Source organism: Callithrix jacchus, chromosome 3 (assembly GCF_049354715.1).
Source record: "Callithrix jacchus isolate 240 chromosome 3, calJac240_pri, whole genome shotgun sequence".
In the NCBI taxonomy this organism is placed as follows: domain Eukaryota; kingdom Metazoa; phylum Chordata; class Mammalia; order Primates; family Cebidae; genus Callithrix; species Callithrix jacchus.
Window position 1 is genome coordinate 87588580 of NC_133504.1, and position 20662 is coordinate 87609241.

At 40.4% G+C, this 20662-nt stretch overlaps 1 protein-coding gene across 3 annotated transcripts in view; it reads right to left on the reverse strand.

Annotated features, from left to right (window-relative positions):
• Positions 1-203: 203 nt before the first annotated feature.
• Positions 204-20662, reverse strand: part of MCUB (mitochondrial calcium uniporter dominant negative subunit beta) — a 143913-nt gene continuing 123454 nt past the window's right edge. For all 3 annotated transcript variants that reach the window (XM_078366712.1, XM_002745493.7, XM_078366711.1), the window contains 4 exons: positions 5009-5169; positions 3222-3425; positions 2501-2617; positions 204-418 (listed from right to left, as the gene is read on the reverse strand). In XM_078366712.1, coding sequence (XP_078222838.1) covers positions 341-418; positions 2501-2617; positions 3222-3425; positions 5009-5169 — 560 coding nt within the window. In that variant the 3' untranslated portion in view covers positions 204-340. The remainder of the gene's footprint in view (positions 419-2500; positions 2618-3221; positions 3426-5008; positions 5170-20662) is intronic.

The following is a 20662-nucleotide window of genomic DNA, read 5'->3' on the forward strand; positions in this document are numbered from 1 at the left end:
TAATTTTTTTAAAAGATGATTCCAAATGAAGTCTTAAGAGTGAAAGTGAATGCCAAGCATAGACCCTTTCACCTCCACATGGAGAATCAACATGGGACAAGCTGACAAGGATTTTTGGCTAACAGCAGCCACTGTTGCTTTGATAGACGCATACAAGCCCTTTCTAACATTAGCAAGTCATAAAAATCCACAAAGTAAAAATCTCAGTTGAGAACTTCAAATTTATTAACCAAAAAAACAATTGAACAATCAAATTGAAGTGAACCATGGGACTCAAAAACATCCTAAGTCGCAATATCAATACATAATGGAAAATCCAATGACATTTAAAAACGTAAGATTAATTCTTTTCATTGAGTTCCTCTACTTGCATTTGCAAATAGAGAGAGTGGCGCACCTGTTTCAGGGATTCTTTAGCCTGTCATGGGAAAAAGAAAACGCATGTGGTCAGAAAGAATGAGAAACATACTAACATTACTGCTTGAGAGGAATTCTATAAACTTAACGTCTCCTTACAGCAATAAAAAATTAAAACTATTACTGGCAAATGGCTAAAATACTTTTTTTATTTTTTGAGATGGAGTTTCATTCTGTCACCCAGGCAGGAGTGTAGTGGTGCCATCTTGGCCCACTGCAACCTCCACCTCCCTGGTGCAAGTGATTCTCCTGCCTTTGCCACCTGAGTAGCTGGGACCGTCATGACTGCCTGATTTTTTTTGATATTTTTTGTAGCGATGGAGTTTCGCCATGTTCCCCAGGCTGGTCGTGAACTCCTGGACTCAAGTGATTTGCCCACCTTGGCTTCCCAAAGTGATGGGATAAATATTTCAATTTTATATATGGATCTTTTTAAAAGATGAGCTTAAGTTTACTAATTCATCTTTATATCTTTTAAAAAAAATACTAGGTTATCCCCTTTATAATGGTTTTCCAGTTCATATTCTTAAAAAAAAAATACCCTTAACCTACCACTTTACCTTTTTAGCTCTACTTTATTACCTTAATAAAACTTTAACAAGGTGTTATATTTAAAACTTTTTTTTAGAGATGGGGGGTCTCATGTCACTCTGTCACCAAGGCTGGAGTGCCATGTTGTGATCATAGTTCACTGCAGCATTGAACTCTTGGGCTCAAGGGATCCTCCTGCTTCAGCTTCCCAAGTAGCTGGGGCTACAAGCATTTAGCTACAAGTTGGGGCTACAAGCACCACACCCAGATAATTTTTTTAAAAAATCTGTAGAGATGAAGTCTTCTCTCCAACTTGTGGACTCAAGAGGTGCTCCCACCTTGGACTCCCAAATCACTGGGATCACGCCAGGCTTACCTTCTAAATCTCAAATGCACTGTCCTATATAAATGAGCTGAAAGAATATTCCTTAGTCTTCTCAGATGGGAATACTTAAATATAAGGGAATCCACAAAGATTTTTAAAGCATTATATTTTTCCTACAGAAAGATTATATGAAATAAAACATATTTTTAAAAAGGCTTGGCTGGACATGGTGGCTCACACTTGTAATCCTAACACTTTGGGAGCCCAAGACAGGTGCATCAATTGAGGTTAGGAGTTTGAGACCAACACAATGAAACTCCATCTCTACTAAAAATACAAAAAAGTAGCCAGGCTTGGTGGCGGGCACTTGTAATCACAGCTACTCAGGAGGCTGAGTCAGAAGAACTGCTTCAACCCAGGAAGCGGATGTTGCAGTGAGCTGAGATTGTGCCACTACACTCCAGTCTGGGTAACAAGAAGACTCCATCTCAAGGGAAAAAAAATAAAAATAAAGGCTCTACAATTTTTAGACTACAAAATTTGAGTAATTTTTTTTATATTTTAGGGATGCATACTAAATAAGCATGCATTGAGCAATGGAGGATATTTTTATCAGAACTTTTTTGTTACGAAATTACTGATAAAAATGAAAAATCCAGTGATGTGCTGAGAAGTCACCATCTGAACAAAGTTAATGAGTAAGTTGGGAGACCACAGATAACTGCCTGAAAACAGATTGTGAAAAAGTACTTAAGAATATAGACTCCGAAATCAAACTTGTGTTCATACCATGGTTCCTTCACTTTATAGCAGTGTATACCTAAGCGACTTTCAGAAGGAAAAAGATGAAGGGAAGAATACTGTGATTCTTCTATCTTTAGGGAAAGGAAATGTATACATGGCTTAAATTCCTTATCACAGTGTTCACCTTCCTAAAATTCTAATTTTTATTTACTTAGAAATGGATTTCCAGTGAAAACTTTTATTATCTCAAGTCATTTAAAAATTTTTAACACACACGTAAAGCTATCTTCATGTACAGAAGAGTAAAACTGGGATATGAGATTAATATGAAATGTGTCAGCTGTTTCAATGAACGATTCCACAGCACGTAGAAATCTAGGACCAAGATTTAACTTGTGAGGATGAGCCACCAACTGTATCTCCCTGATACTAAGTTCTGGCTCCCAGACAAACCAGCCGTAAGATGTATTTGTAGTACAATACCTTAGCAAGGTCGTCTTTTAACTTGTTGTATTGCTCCACATCGAAATGCTGTTGCTTTGATTTCTTGTGGAAGAACTGAAGAAACTGCCTACTCTTAACAGCTGAGTAAGTATAATCCTTAAAAAAACAAAAGAAGAAAATAACATGTTTTGAATGAACATAATGCTTCTGGCAAGAAAGATACTTGACTCAGCAACACCAAAGCAAAAGAAGGCAGATGAATGAGTAAAATATTTGCAGTGGCCATGAGGGTAAGTAAGTATAACCCAAAGGAAGTAAAACATTGTCTCATTTAAGATCTGCTACTCCTTTAAAATCAGGCAAACTTGAAAGAGAAATGACACATAATGGGAAAGCATGAGGAAGAAAAAAGGGAGATTTTTGGCATATTAAATAACCATGAGACAAAGTTAATGTTACTGAATGTTTTGCAATTCAAATTCAGTTTTATTTATAAATGAGAGCACAGAGAACACAAATTTGACATGTTTATCCCAATGGAGGAATTTGTGTTATACTAACTATTTTTCCATAGAAGTTATATATAGTTTCTCTGTGAGTCTTCATCCAGTCTCGTGAAAAACAATTAAAAAATTTACCAGCTCATAAAAGCCCAGATGGCAGTAATTCAGTAAATAAAAAAGCTCTATTGTTCAATGCTTAGATAAGACATTCTTTGCAAAGATGTTCTAACATACCATTTTCCTAACAAACTACTCACCTGTCGAGTGACTACAAAGTATGCAAAAAAGACCATAGAATTTGCATATGTGATGAAGTATGTAACTGGTTCCATGATATCCCAGGAGTACACCCACCACGTGAGCCAGGCCAGTGCCCCACCCTGAATGGACAGCAATGCCAGTCCAGCCCACAGGAGTCCACTGGTTTTGGCTTCTGAATGAGCTTCGAGTCTAGCTTTCACCTGATGGGGAATGAAAAACTGTTAATTCCATTTACAAATACACCAACTAAAGGAGACAAAAAGCAAGATGAAAAGGAACTCTTACTTTGAAGAGGTCAAATATATGGAAAAACAAACATAAATGAATGAGTTACTCATTTCCAAGTCAGCTCATTCATCTTAAAATTTATAAAGGTAATAACTGCCCTTGAAAAAATGAAATGTATAGAAAAGTATACAATGAAAAACTCAGAAGTCATCTTCTGAACTCCAACTAAAATTAGAGGCCTGTTTGACTTACTAATTCCACTTCTAGGAATTCATCCTACAACTCCCAACTGCATACACAAAACCCATTACAGATTCATTCTTAATAGCAGAAGTCTAAAATAATCCATATGCCCATCAAGACATTACACAACTGTAACAAAGCTCCGTGCCAATAAGGGGAGATTTCTATAATACACTGGGAAAAAAGATGAGAATAGTGTAAAATGTGCTTTCTTTTCTGAGAAAGAGAACAAAATATATTTGTATATAGATAAAATGTGTGGAGAATATAGTAACTGGGAGGATAAGGTGGGAGGAAAATTTTAGATTAAAAAAATTTTTTTAAGACAGTGTTTTGCTCTTGTTGTCCAGGCTGGAGTGCAATGGCATGATTTCAGCTCACCGCAACCTCTGCCTTCTGAGTTCAAGTGATTCTGTTGCCTCAGCCTCCCGAGTAGCTGGGATTATAGGCATGTGCCATCATGCCTGGCTAATTTTTGTAATTTTAGTAGAGACAGGGTTTCTCCATGTTGGTCAGGCTGGTCTTGAACTCCCAATCGCAGGTGATCCACCAGCCTCAGCCTCCCAAATTGCTTGGATTACAGGCGTGAGCCACTGCACCCAGCCAAATTTTAAAATTTTAATCCAAGTAAATATATTACAAGTAAAGAAAAAAAATGGTAAACAATCAAAAAATAAAACAAGTCCCTCTCTCTGCTATCCTCCAAATATTCTTAGAGGTAATTGCTATTAAAACTTTGTATCTCCAGAAACTTTCCCTTCATATTCAAAGATACACATATACCTTCCCATTTAAATAAAAATCACAAATGGGTAAGTCTAAAGAATGCAATTCTTTCTCTTGAAACAAATTTCCCCAACTATCCCCTCAAATCAAAGTTATTTTTTCCACACTATTGATTAACTTGTTGCTAGCTGTTAGGCAGAGCACAGGTGCTGGGCCTATTCTTTAAAAAGGAAAGGCAGGTAGGACTCCAGCTAGTGCTTCCCTGCTCTTATTACACTTATTTACAGGGACATTATGACTAATCTGTGGAGAGAAAGCATGGCATAGTGTTTAACGTGGCAGCTCTCAACACAGGCCACATGAGCTCAAGTCCAGGCTCTACCATGTATTAGCTATATACCTTTGTTGCTCAGTTTCCTCATCTGAAAAATGAGGAAGATAACAGTACTGAACTTACATGGTTTTTTGTGAGGAGAAAAGGAGAAAATTAGCATATGGAAAGCATTCAGAAAAATGCTCACATGAGGAGCACTTAAAAAACACTAGGTATGATTTTTAAATATACTCAACCATGATGCTTCCTAACCTGTTCAAGGGGCTGCAGCTGTTCCTTCAGGTGGTCAATTTTCTCCAATAAGTGGTACTCTCTCTTTTTCTGAGACTCTTCTAAATGCAAGACTGTAAATAATCCATGAACCAAGGATTTCATGTGTTCCATCTCAGCAGTGTGCTCACTACTTGTTTTTTCTGAGAACAGACACAAAGGAAACAAGCCAGTCACTACATTGTTCCTGCAGGGTGTGTAAGTCTTTCCCCAAGTATCTTTCCAAATTATTTTAGGATCCACAGGGTAAGGTAGCTTGCATACAAACATGTAAACAAAGGTGTAATATACATTTGAAAAGCAATTCAAGTGTATGTTCTTTTCAACAAAGAGAGTCACAATAAAAAAGTGGATCTGAAAGGCAATTCATATATAAGTTAAAAAAAGGTAACCAAAAAACATGCCACTTTGGCATAAGGATTATTTTGAGCTGAAAGGCAATTGAGAATAAACAGATAAAAGAAAGGCTTTCTGGCCTCTCCCTATTTGCCTAAAAGCAGGACACAAATTGACAAACACTTTAGATCCTTTTCAGCTTAGAGATTGCACCAGAGGAATCTACATGACAAACTTTAGTAGCTTTTAACTACCTTGAACTTACTTGCTTTTCCATAGTTTGCTGCCCCCAGAGACTCCAGGCTCTTTTCCTTTGTCTTGTCACAACTCTAAAGACGTACCGTTCTTTGTAGAAGATGCTCTATCATCTGAGGTTCAGAACCATCTCTGAGAATTATTCCCTGGATACCTCCCATGTGTCTATGAAATACACTCATTACTAAACTACTGTTTTTTTCTTAGTAATCTGTCTTGTTGCAGGGGTCCATCCCAGCTAAGAACCAAGGGAAAATTATTTTTTAATATTTATAGGAGTTAGAGTTTCAGAGTTTTTAATATAAAGTTTTTTGATTACAGACTTCCCTCTTCCTGCCTTCTCTATGGGTTTATAAGTCCATATAAAATTAGGCTCAGCCTATGAGAAGTCCCTCAGGTTGATACCTTTCTTAGGGCTGTAATTTTTCATTATCACTGTAAAAGAACCTGAGGGAGAGGGACCTTCCCACCAGGGAGCAGATGTGTGTCTAGAATCAGTATCAGCCTAGTGAGTTTTCCAGTTTATGTCAGTAGTCCTGAAGTTATTTTTCTTCCATCACTACCCAATTCAAGACTGTTGTGGTCTTTACCCTCTTCCATATTCTAAGCTATAGCTGCATACAAGAATGAAAGCTAGGCATTCCGTTTTAGGCTTTGAGATCTGTAGAAGAGTCAGTGTCCTTTTGTTAATAAAAAATGTATTGATACATAAAAGATCTATATACAGAGAAAAGGCATAGATGGGACAAAATTTGGTCCAAAACTGTAGAGTATATAACAAAGACAGACAAAGCTGGACACTAAAACAGCAAGGTTAAATTTTATTAGTAACTATTGCAATAGGGTCCAGCGTGAACTGAACTCAACTTCAATTGGTGCAGAGGTGACTTTTTTTTTTTTTTTTTTTTTAAAGACAGAGTCTTGCTCTGTCAGCCAGGTGCCAGGCTGGAGTGCAGGGCATGATCTCGGCTCACTGCAACCTCCACCTCCCAGGTTCAAGCAATTCCCCTGCCTTAACCTCCCATGTAGCTGGGACTACAGACACCACCACCATGCCCAGCTAATTTTTGTATTTTTAGTAGAGATGGGGTTTCACTATGTTAGCCAGGATGGTCTCGATTTCTTGACCTTATGATCTGCCCACCTCGGCCTCCCAAAGTGCTGGGATTACAGGTGTGAGCCACTGTGCCTGGCTGAGGTGACTTGTTTTAAAGAAAGAATGACAGAATAGGCAGGGTGAACAGCAGAGGCTTGAACAGAGTAACAGAAGTAAAAACTTACAAAAAGTGGGAAGTTGGTTAATGCTACTGGGCCATCTGGGTTTGTTAATTAGCAGCTATCCCAGAAGAGAAACAAACTTACCATATCTTATGACAGGATGCCAGTCAGAGCAAGACACCCACAGGTTGGGAGTAAGAGCAAGAGTATGTCCTTGAACATTAGCATTTCAAAGAGAAACTCCCAAGTCCTTGAGAAGACAAGTCTGGGTAATAAAACAAATTTATACCTCAGGCTGGGTGCAGTGGTTCATGCCTGTAATCCCAGCACTTTGGGAGGCCAAGGTGGGTGGATCACCTGGGTTCAGGGGTTCAAGATCAGCCCGCCCAACATGGTGAAATGCTGTCTCTACTAAAAATACAAAAATTACCTGGGTGTGGTGGTGCACACCTGTAGTCCCAGCTACTCGGGAAGCTAAGGCAGGAGAACTGCTTGAACTTGGGAGGCGGAGGTTGCAATGAGCCGAGATTGTGCCACTGCACTCCAGCCTGGGGGACAGAGCAAGACTCTGTCTCAAAAAAAAAAAAAAATATATATATATATATATATATATATATATATATATATATATATATATATTTATATACCTTAAAGCAGGAGAGAAGGTCCATAATTGCAAGCTTTCTGAGTCTATTTAGTGCTACTATGACAAAATACCTCAGACCCTGTAATGTACAAAGAACAAAAATTTGTTTCCTTACAAAGAACAGAAATTCATTAGTGGAGGCTGGGAAATCCAAGATCAATGCAGTCCTGCCCTCATGGCTTTGCCAAAACACAGCTGTTGTATTTTGGAAGTACAAACAGCAGCTGTGAGTTTGATTTCAGACTCATAGCTGGAGGAGAATTTGCTTCAGGATGAATCGTGCTTGATTCTTGCCCATATCTGATTTAGATGAGACTTTGGAACTGGACTTTTGAGTAGATGCTTGAGATTATTGTGATGGAGTGAATGTATTTTGCATGTGAGAAGGACATGAATTTGGGGGTCTAGGGGCAGAATGCTATGGTTTCAATGTGTCACTCAAAGTTCATGTGTTACAAACCTGATCCCTAATGCAAAGGTACTAGGAGGTGGGACATTCTATTATTTTTTTTTGAGACGGGGTTTCGCTCGTTACCCAGGTTGGAGTGCAATGGCGCGATCTCGGCTCACGGCAATCTCTGCCTCCTGGGATCAGGCAATTCTCCTGCCTCAGCCTCCTGAGTAGCTGGGATTACAGGCACACGCCACCATACCCAGCTAATTTTTTGTATGTATAGTAGAGACGGGGTTTCACCATGTTGACCAGGATGGTCTTATCTCTTGACCTCACGATCTACCCGCCTTCGCCTCCCAAAGTGCTGGCATTACAGGCATAAGCCACTGCACCCGGCCCGGAGGTGGGACATTTTAGAGGTGTTTAGGTCATGAGGACCAGCATGAATGGATTAATGTCATTATCATGGGAGTGTTTGTTATCTTGGCAGTGGGTTCCTTAATAAAGGACAAATTTGGCCCCTGCTTGCTCTCTCTCTCACCCATGTGATGCTTTCTGCTACATTATGACACAGCAAGAAGGCGCTTACCAGAAAATTGGTACTAGGAGTGGGATTATTACTATAACAAATACCTGAAAAGGTGTAATTGGCTTTGGAATTTGGTAATGGGCAAAGGCTGGAAGAGTCTGGAAAAGCAGACTAAAAAAGGCCTGCATTATCAAGAACAGAGTATTAAGGGCAATTCTGGCAAGGGCGTGGAAGTTCTTTGCAGGTCCTTACCAATAATGGTGTTTATTCCAGCTTCCAATAAGATACTCTTCATTTCAAAGAGCTTATCAGATTGGCCTTTGCCGGGTGTGTGTGTGTGTGTGTGTGTTAAAAAGATTATATATTTGCCATATATGTCTCTATTAAGACATACATATCTCTACATATATATGTGTGTGTGTGTGTGTGTGTGTGTGTGTGTGTGTATATGGCAAAGGATATATATGTATTATCTTTTTAGTAGAGACAGGGTTTTACCATCTTGGCCACACTGGTTTCAAACTCCTGACCTTAAGTGATCCACCTGCCTTGGCCTTCCAAAGTGCTGGGATTACAGGCATTAGTCACCAGGCCCAGCCTACCATCTATATTTCTACCAAGATTTTGATCATGACCATTTAAGTAAATCTCTAATTCAGATTTTCCCTATAGCTATTATCTTCCGAGCCCTCATCAGAATTGCCCTTGATACTTTTTTCATGGCAATATAGGCTTTTTCTAGTATGTTCTTCCAAACTCTTCCAGCCTTTGCTCATTACCAAATTCCAAAGCCATTTATACCTTTTCAGATATCTGTTATTGCAATAACTCCACTCCTATTACCAATTTTCTGTCTTAATGTGTTTTCTACTGCAATAGCAGAATATCACAGACTGGGTAACTTACAAAGAACAAAATTTTATTTCCTCATGGTTCTGGCATCTGGGAAGTCCAAGACCAAGGTGTTGGCATCTGATAAGAACGTTCTTGCTGCATCATTCCATGGCAAAAGGGAGGCAGAGAAAAAGCAAGTGTGTGTGCACAACAGCATAAGAAGGGGCCAAACTCATCCTTTTATAAGGAAACTACTGCCATGATAATGAACCTCTCCAGTGAAAATGTCATTAATCTATTAGAGCAGTGCCTCCATGAGCCAAACACCTCATAATAGGCCTTACATCCCAACACCACAACACTGGGGATCAAGTTTCTAACACATAAACTTTGGGGAATATATTCAAAGTACAGAATTACTCTAAAGATGAGGTTCTATGGCTTACTGACCTATCACCAGGTTTTGGCTGGAATAAACAGTAAATTTTCCAGATGATATTGAGTTTTCTTAGACAGGCATTATAAGGGAACTGGAGGTATCATCCAAATGATGTGGCCCTGAGCTATTAGAAACTACGCAAATGTTTGTTCAAGTCTCTTAGTGTGTGTGGTGTGAGGGGGGACAGTATTGACAAAATTTGTACTGAGAGTTGACAGTTTTTATAGGCCATGGTTAATGCCTAGTTGAGAAGAGGGTTCAGAGGAACCTGAATAAAGTTTAGTCAAAGGCATGAAAGTTTAGTCTTTGTCAAGTGGCATTAAATGTTTCTCTGAGTTCAACAATGAGTGGCCTTGGCTCTGCTCTTTCAGAATTGTGGGCACCACAGAATTCATTAGTTACACCACCAACCTAAACTGACTCATACCATTTGTCTGTGGCATCTCCTAATAAAGCCCCAAAATGAGAGATAATTATTCTTTTCCTTTTCTTCAGAAACTGCTTATTTCTTGTATATGTGTCTTCTATGTGAACTTAATTTTTATAACCCAAATTTTCAAATCCAAATTTGCAATGTTTTAGGAATATTTTATTTCAATGGAGTTTAAATAATTTTTTTGAAATCTTTTGAAGTTTGTAATTTCATAAATTTCATGTTCAGTTAATCCAGTGTGATTCCTCTGTCATTGTTTTCCTTCCAACTATGCTGTGTCCCTATTTACTTTACACTGAGACTTGGCAAGTCTGATACGGTTTTCATAAGCTGAGGCTCCAGTGAAACCTGGGGTCACTGACCTTCCATCTCCAGGGAGGCTCCTGCTCCAGGAGTTCAATCCCAACAAACAGCCCTTCCAGGCAGCAAGAGGGGTTTTCTAATGAGCTGGCAGGAGTAGGGAGGTCATGCTTCATCCCACTTGGACCTAAAGCTTACAGTCTATGTAGTGGTTTGAAGGATGGGAAGGTCATGTGGAGTACTGGGATGACCTGTAAACATCTATTTTCACTTGTTTGCTCATACATGCAACCCAAAGAACAGGAAGTGAAAGACCTTCCAGGGTGTTAGAAACTCACTGGATATGGGGTTTGGGAGGCAAAAAAAAAAAAAAAAAGAAACTCACTGGACATGAAAGTTGTATAAAATCTTTAACAGTGATTTCCACTTCCATAATTTTCAATTTCTGTCCCCCTTCTGTTTTTGAAGTTAAATACTACCCTGATGTTAAAAGAGAATTCAGAATGGAAGAAAGTTTGTAAGTGTTAAAATGAGTGATTCTTTTTTTTTTCTTTTTGAGACAGAGCCTTGCTCTGTTGCCCAGGCTGGGGTCCTATGGCATGATCTCGGCTCACTGCAACCTCCACCTCCCAGGTTAAAGCAATTCTCCTGCCTCAGCCTCCTGAGTAGCTGGGATTACAGGCATGCACCACCACACCAAGCTAATTTTTGTATTTTTAGTAGAGATGGGGTTATACCATGTTGGTCATGCTTGTCTTGAACTCCTGACCTCATAATCTGCCTGCCTCGGCCTCCCAAAGTGCTAGGATTACAAGCAAGAGCCACTGTACCCGGCCTGAGTGATTCATTTTAATTTCTTTATCCTTGTTTATATTTGAAAATCCCATATAATGTTCAAACATACAATTTTAAAAAATTTTAAATTATTTTCGTTTGAGAGATCCTCAGATAAATGGCTGAAAACTGTGATGGGACATGATAGGTACAAGGTCAACCTGGATCATCTTTCTGTACCAAAAAGTAAGAAAGTGCTTACAAAAAAGGCGGGAGAGGGAGCAAGTCACAAAGACACAGGAGTCACTGGTGTTCAAACTGTACCAGATATCACTAGCTGGAGCTGCTCCAAGATGGAGGACTTTTTAAAAAAGCAATTTCTTATCTAAATTCCCTCCCTGTGGATGGCTCTTGCCTGATCTAGAATTTGGTTGCAAAATGATTTTCCACCTCCAGAAACATCCCACATTTACCAGTAGATGCTCAGCATCTCACTGTAAGTAAGAGCCTTCTATTATTTGTTGATGTATTTTATCACCAATTTATTAAGGCATAGACTTATTAATTTCTTCCCCCTACCCTTAACAGTCTATAATTGCAGCTTACTGGGAGAAGCTTCAGGAGCCAATACTAGCAGGAATTCTTAAACTGTAATTGGTAAATTGCTGGACACTCTGTATGAACTAGCTTTGAAGTAAAAACTCCCACACTTTCATGAGTTTTATCTCCTGGAATCTTACCAGGTTCTCACAGTGAAGATCAGAGATCAGAGAAAAATACTGTCCCTGCTTTGGGCAGGGAGAAAGGAAAAATAACCATTCTGAAATAGCATAGCCCTGAGCTCATGTCCTCCTTAATAGGAAACTACTAGAGCCTTATCTGACCTGGAGAAAGGGCAATTAGTCAGCTACAGACCCTTCTAGCTTTACTGTCTCACACTGGAAAATAAGAGGTTAAGAAACTCTTGTAAAGGTTGCAGCCTAGAGATACAAGCCCAATTAAAAAGATATATATATTTAATAATAAAATTGTAGAACGATTCCTCTCCTCAATATCTTACCACTACATTACCGGAACTCCAGTTTTATATAAGGCACAGATTCTATTTGAGAAAGAATTTATAGGGGAACCCCAAAACATCAGTAGAAACAAAAATAAGAACATTAGAGGAAAGCCTCTGATAATCTACAGCTACAGCAAACATTAAACATCTAACTCATAGCCACATAAAACTTCACACCAAAGACCTATTCAGCTCAGTTTCTATTGCATGATACATCATGTCTAGCTTTCAGCAAAAAATTTAAAGACTAGCTAAAAGGCAAAGAAAAAAACAATACAATCACAGTCTGAAGAGACAAAACAAGCATCAGAACCAGGCTCTGATACGGCAGAGACTTTGGACTTAGAGTAAGATAGTAAAACAATTATGATTAAAGGCTCTAATGGAAAAAAGTGTACAACATGCAAGAACAGATGAGTAATGTAAATGGAGAGATAGAAACTTAGACCCAAAAGGAATTGCTAGAAATAAAAACCTCTGTAACAGAAATGAAGAATGCCTTTGATGGGTTCATCAGTAGACTAGACACTGAGGAGGAAAGAATCAGTCAATTTCAGGGTCTGCTAACAGAAACTTCTCAAACTGAAAGTCAAAGAGAAAAAAGAATGGAAAAAAAATCAACAAAATATCTAGGAACTGTGGGACAATTGCAAAAGTGTAACTTAGGCATAATAGGACTACCAGAAGAAGAAAAAAGAAAGGAAAAGCAGCAATATTTGAACTAATAATGGCTGAGAATTGTCCAAAAGAATATTGCTAGTGGTCAAAATGGTAGTTCAAGATGAAAAAAAGCTCTCTCTAAGAAAGAGTTAAGACTTCCAGTTTCCTATCTGACATATAAAAACTCTTAAGGTGGCTGTGTGTGGTGGTTCCATGCCTGTTATCCCAGCACTTTGGGATGCCGAGGCAGGCAGATCATGAGGTCAGGAGTTCAAGACCAGCCTGACCAACATAGTGAAACCCCATCTCTACTAAAAATACAAAAAATTAGCCAAGCGTGGTGGTGGGCACCTGTAATCCCAGCTACTTGGGAGGCTGAGGCAGGAGAATCACTTGAACCTGGGAGGCAGAGGTTGCAGTGAGCAGAGATTGTGCCCACTGCACTCCAGGCTGGGCAACAGTGTGAGACTCTGTCTCCAGGAAAAAAAAGAAAGAAAGAAAAAAAAAACTCAGAAATTGTCACTCCATCCTAACAATTAATAAATGGCTGAATACACTGAAAATCAACAACTCTTCTTAGATGCATAAGAAAACTAAGGTTAGAGGGAAAACTGCTATTTTTCAGTTTTCAGAAACTTCACAACTTGTGAAGTTCACAGTTCAGGGGCACAGGCTCACTAAAAGACAGACCTAGTCCTCTTAATCATAGGACTATAGAACACTTCCACCACAACCTCCACCTCCAGGTTCAAGCGCTTCTCCTGCCTCAGCCTGTAGCTGGGATTACACCACTCCCAGCTAATTTTATATTTTTAGTAGAGACAGGGTTTCTCCATGGTGGTCAGGCTGGTCTTGAACTCTCGACTTCAGGTGATCAGTCTGCCTCTGCCTCCCAAAGTGCTGGGATTACAGGCATGAGCCCCCACGCCTCACTTTTTTATTTTTATTTTTTTTGAGACAGAGTCTCACTCTGTTGCCCAGGCTGGAGTGCAGCAGTGTGATCTCAGCTCACTGCAGCTTCTGCCTCCCAGGTTCAAGCAATTCTCCTGCCTCAGCCTCCTGAGTAGCTGGGATTACAGATGTCTGCCACCATGCCTAGCTAATTTTTGTAGATGAGGTTTCACTATGTTGGTAGACTGATCTTGAACTCCTGACCTAGTGATCTGCCCAACTCGGCCTCCCAAGGTGCTGCGATTAGAGGCGTGAGCCACCATGCCCTGCCAAATTCTGTTATTCTTAACAAGGATTGTCCACAAGGTAAATTATTTTTCCAGAGCCTAACCTATTGGGATTTCATTAAAGCTTAGTTAACCTAGGAGAAAAGAAAAGCCCAACTTCAGCACCCTATAACCATCCTATCCCACCTAAGGTGATAGGGGGTGGGGGAAGGGCTGAGAAGCACTTGTGAAGTTCACAGTCGAGGGGCACAGGCTCACTAAAAGACAGACCTAGTCCTCTTAATCATAGGACTACAGAACACTTACCCTCCATACCTTACTTTATCACTATATTACAAAAGGTTTATTTACTGCGGTTCCCTTTATCCAGTATATCATATCCAGCTTTTAACACAGAATTACAAGACTTACTAAAAGGCAAAAAACACAGTTTGAAGGGACAGAATAAGCATCAGAACCAGAGCCAGACATGGCAGGAATGTTGGAATCAGACTAGCAAGTTGAAATAACTACAAATAATATGCTAAGGAATCTACTAGAAAAAGTAGATAACATGATGGCGCTGTGAGAACAACCCAGGATTGGAGCTCACGTTGAATCCGCAAACGGTGAGTCTGAGCTGCATTTCCAGACTGATCTTTGTTGCCCACAGAACGGGGAAACTCCCAAGTATAAAAAAGACACGGGACGCCAGGCAGTAGGTCTGCCTGGCGAAGCTGGCAGCCGGGGCGGCGGTAGCCGGCCCTACCCAGCAATCCCCACAGGGCGCGCTTGTCCGGCTGCCTTGTTGAACCAGCAACCTGAGACTTGAGAGGGCTGGACTTGAGACCGAACGAGACGTGGACAGTAGCCCAGCCCAGGGGATTGTAGGGACAGATCGTCTGGGATACCCAGTGGGACGAACAAAACCGCAATTTCAAACTATCCCGAGCAGACTGCCCGAGACGCTCTGTCGGGGAGGGGCATCCACCACTACCGAGGCAACCCGCCCCAACTGAGATACACGCCCACTGCTGACGCAGCCAGCTGTTGCCGAGGCAACCCGCCCCAACTGAGATACACGCCCACTGCTGACGCAGACAGCCGTTGCCGAGGCAACCCGTCCCTACTGAGATACACGCCCACTGCTGACGCAGCCTGCCATGGCTGAGGCAACACGCTACAACGAAGAGACTCCGCCACAGGGCGTGGCGGAGACCACAGCAGAGCCTGCAGGAACAGGGCGAATCACACAACGGCAGGGCAGAGCCTCGGCAGCCAAACAGTGGCTAGTCTGCCTTCTAGCTGGGCAGGACACCTCATCGAACATCCAAAAATAAAGCCCAAACCCCTCAACACAGAGCATTTGAGGAAAAAAAAAAAAAAGGGTTTTTTAATGAGCTCTGTTGCAGCAGAATCAAACATAGCAGCCTAACAGCCCTGAAGGAACAACAGAGCACACAGCTCAGCAATTAAACCCCTATAAAGTACAAACTGTCTCTTCAAGCACCTCCCTGACCCCTCTATATCCAAAAGACTGACATTAGGCAGGCATCATCCTGGGACAAAGATAGCAGAAAAAGAAACTGGTAGCATCCCTCGCTGTGCCACAGCTGCTAGAGGTGCACCCCAGACAAGCAGGGTCTGGAGCGGACCTCAGCAGTCGTACAGCGAAGGGGCTAGACTGGTAGAAGGAAAATCAAGCAACAGAAATACTTCATCATCAACATTCTGGGTGTCCACTCAGAGACCCAATCGAAAAGTCAGCAACTACGCAGACGACCAGCGGAAAAATCCACAAAGATGGGAAGAAACCAGCGCAAAAAGGAGGAAAACACCCGAAACCAGAACACCTCGCCTCCTAGAAAGGACCAAAACTCCTCACCAGCAAGGGAACAAAGCTGGACGGAGAATGACTGTGACAAAATGACGGAATTAGACTTCAGAAGATGGATAATGAGAAACTTTTGTGAGCTAAAAGATCATGTATTAAATCAATGCAAAGAAACTAAGAACCTTGAAAAAAGATTTGAAAAAAGATTCGAGGAAATGATAACAAGAATGGATAACTTAGAGAGGAATATGAATGAATTAAAGGAGCTGAAAAACACAATACGAGAACTTCGCGAAGCAAACACAAGTTTCAATAGCCAAATTGACCAAGCAGAGGAAAGAATATCTGAAGTCGAAGACCAACTCAATGAAATAAAACGAGAAACCAAGATCAGAGAAAAAAGCGCAAAAAGGAATGAAGAAAGTCTCCAAGAAATGTGGGACTATGTGAAAAGACCTAACCTACGTTTGATAGGTGTACCAGAAGGGGACGAAGAGAATGAATCCAAGCTGGAAAATACTCTTCAGGACATCATCCAGGAAAATTTCCCCCACCTAGCAAGACAGGCCAACACTCAATTGCAGGAAATACAGAGAACACCACAAAGATATTCCGCAAGAAGAGCAACCCCAAGGCACATAATTGTCAGATTCACCAGGGTTGAAATAAAGGAGAGAATACTAAGGGCAGCCAGAGAGAAAGATCGGGTCACCCACAAAGGGAAGCCCATCAGACTCACAGCAGATCTCTCAGCAGAAACACTACAAGCCAGAAGAGAGTGGGGGCCAATATTCAACATTCTTAAAGAAAAGAACTTTCAACCCAGAATTTCATATCCAGCTAAACTAAGCTTCAGAAGTGAAGGAAAAATAAAATCCTTTGCGAACAAGCAAGTACTCAGAGATTTTGTCACCACCAGGCCTGCTTTACAAGAGCTCCTGAAAGAGGCACTACACATAGAAAGGAACAACCAGTACCAGCCATTCCAAAATCACACTGAATGCTAAAGAGCTTCAGCATAATGAAGAATCTACAACAACTAACAGGCAAAACAGCCACTTAGCATCAAAATGGCAGTATCAAATTCACACATAACAATATTAACCCTAAATGTAAATGGACTAAATGCACCAATCAAAAGACACAGACTGGAAAATTGGATAAAAATCCAAAACCCATCAGTGTGCTGTATCCAGGAAACCCATCTCACATGCAAGGATACACAAAGGCTCAAAATAAAGGGATGGAGGAAGATTTACCAAGCTAATGGAAAGCAAAAAAAAGTAGGAATTGCAATTCTCATCTCTGATAAAATAGACTTTAAAGCAACAAAGATCAAAAGAGACAAAAAAGGCCATTACATAATGGTAAAAGGATCAATACAACAAGAAGAGCTAACGATCCTAAACATATATGGACCCAATGCAGGAGCACCCAGATACATAAGGCAAGTTCTTAATGACTTACAAAGAGACTTAGACTCCCACACAATAATAGTGGGAGACTTTAACACTCCACTGTCAATACTAGACAGATCAACCAGACAGAAAATCAACAAGGATATCCAGGGCTTGAACTCAGACCTGGAGCAAGCAAACCTGATAGACATTTACAGAACTCTCCACCCCAAATCCACAGAATACACGTTCTTCTCAGCACCACATCACACCTACTCTAAAATTGACCACATAATTGGAAGTAAAGCACTGCTCAACAAATGCAAAACAACTGAAATCATAACAAACAGCCTCTCAGACCATAGTGCAATCAAGTTAGAACTCAGAATTCAGAAACCGACCCAGAACCGCACAGCTTCATGGAAACTGAACAACTGGCTCTTGAATGTTGACTGGGTAAACAACGAAATGAAGGCAGAAATAAAGAAGTTCTTCGAAACCAATGAGAACGAAGACACAACGTGCCAGAACCTCTGGGACACATTTAAAGCAGTCTCTAGAGGAAAGTATATAGCAATAAGTGCCCATGTGAGGAGAATGGAGAGATCCAAAATTGACACCCTATCGTCAAAATTGAAAGAGCTAGAGGAGCAAGATCAAAAAAACTCAAAACCCAGCAGAAGACAAGAAATAACTAAGATCAGAGCTGAGCTGAAGGAGATTGAGACACGAAAAACCCTTCAAAAAATCAATAAATCCAAGAGCTGGTTTTTTGAAAAGATCAACAAAATAGACAGACCACTAGCCAGATTGATTAAAAAGAAAAGAGAGAACAACCAAATAGATGCAATAAAAAATGATAAAGGGGAAATCACCACAGATTCCACAGAAATTCAAACCATCATCAGAGAATATTACAAACAACTCTATGCGCATAAACTAGTAAACCTGGAAGAAATGGATAAATTCCTGGACTCCTGTGTCCTCCCAAGCCTAAACCAGGAGGAAGCTGAAACTATGAATAGACCAATAACAAGGTCTGAAGTTGAGGCAGCAATTAAGAGCCTACCACACAATAAAAGCCCAGGTCCAGACGGGTTCACAGCCGAATTCTACCAGACACACAAGGAGGAGCTGGTACCATTCCTTCTAAAACTATTTCAAACAATCCAAAAAGAGGGAATCCTTCCCAAATCATTTTATAAGACCAACATCATCCTGATACCAAAACCCGGCAGAGACCCAACGAGAAAAGAAAACTTCAGGCCAATATCCATGATGAACATAGATGCAAAAATCTTCAATAAAATATTGGCAAGCCGATTGCAACAGCAAATCAAAAAACTTATTCATCATGATCAAGTAGGATTCATCCCAGCGATGCAAGGCTGGTTCAACATACGCAAGTCTATCAACGTAATTCACCACATAAACAGAACCAAAAACAAAAACCACATGATTATCTCAATTGACGCAGAGAAGGCATTTGACAAAATTCAACAGCCCTTTATGCTAAAAACCCTCAATAAACTCGGTATCGAAGGAACGTATCGCAAAGTAATAAAAGCTATTTATGACAAACCAACAGCCAATATCATACTGAATGGGCAAAAACTGGAAGCATTCCCTTTAAAATCTGGCACTAGACAAGGATGCCCTCTCTCACCACTCCTATTCAATATAGTACTGGAAGTTCTAGCCAGAGCAATCAGGCAAGAAAAAGAAATAAAGCGTATTCAAATAGGAAAGGTGGAAGCCAAATTGTCTCTATTTGCAGACGACATGATAGTGTACCTAGAAGACCCCATTGCCTCAGCCCAAAAACTCCTGAAACTGATAAGCAACTTCAGCAAAGTCCCAGGATATAAAATCAATGTGCAAAAATCACAAGCATTCCTCTACGCCAATAACAGACTTAAAGAAAGCCAAATCAAGAGCGAATTGCCATTTGCAATTGCTACAAAAGAATAAAATACCCTGGAATACAACTCACAAGGAACGTAAGAGACCTCTTCAAGGAGAACTACAAACCACTGCTCAACGAAATCAGAGGGGACACAGATGGAGAAACATTCCATGTTCATGGTTAGGAAGAATTAATATTGTGAAAATGGCTATACTGCCCAAAGTAATTTACAGAATCAACGCTATCCCCATCAAGCTACCATCGACTTTCTTCACAGAACTGGAAAAAACCACCACGAACTTCATATGGAACCAAAAGAGAGCCCGCATAGCCAAGTCAATTCTAAGCAAAAAGAACACAGCGGGGGGCATCACACTACCGGATTTCAAACTATACTACAAGGCTACAGTAATCAAAACAGCATGGTACTGGTACCAAAACAGAGATATAGACCAATGGAACAAAACAGAGGCACCGGAGGCAACACAACATACATACAACTATACAATCTTTGATAAACCTGACAAAAACAAGCAATGGGGCAAGGATTCCATGTTTAACAAATGGTGTTGGGAAAACTGGCTAGCCATGTGCAGAAAGCAGAAACTGGACCCCTTCCTGAAACCTTACACTAAAATTAACTCCAGATGGATTAAAGACTTAAACATAAGACCTGGCACCATAAAAACCCTAGAAGGAAATCTAGGCAAAACTATCCAGGACATAGGAGTAGGCAAGGACTTCATGAACAAAACACCAAAAGCATTGGCAACAAAAGCCAAAATAGACAAACAGGACCTAATGAAACTCCACAGCTTCTGCACGGCAAAAGAAACAGTCACTAGAGTGGATGGGCAACCAACAGAATGGGAAAAAATTTTCGCAGTCTACCCATCTGACAAAGGGCTGATATCCAGAATTTACAAAGAACTCAAACAGATTTACAGGAAAAAAACAAACAAGCCCATTCAAAAGTGGGCAAAGGATATGAACAGATACTTTACAAAAGAAGACATATATGAGGCCAACAATCATATGAAAAAATGCTCATCATCACTGGTCATCAGAGAGATGCAAATCAAAACCACATTGAGATACCATCTCACGCCAGTTAGAATGGCGATCATTAAAAAATCTGGAGACAACAGATGCTGGAGAGGATGTGGAGAAAAAGGAACACTTTTACACTGTTGGTGGGAGTGTAAATTAGTTCAACCATTGTGGAAGACAGTGTGGCGATTCCTCAAGGCCTTAGAAATAGAAATTCCATTTGACCCAGCAATCACATTACTGGGTATATATCCAAAAGACTATAAATCGTTCTACTATAAGGACACATGTACACGAATGTTCATTGCAGCACTGTTTACAATAGCAAAGACCTGGAATCAACCCAAATGCCCATTGATAATAGACTGGATTGGAAAAATGTGGCACATATACACCATGGAATATTATGCA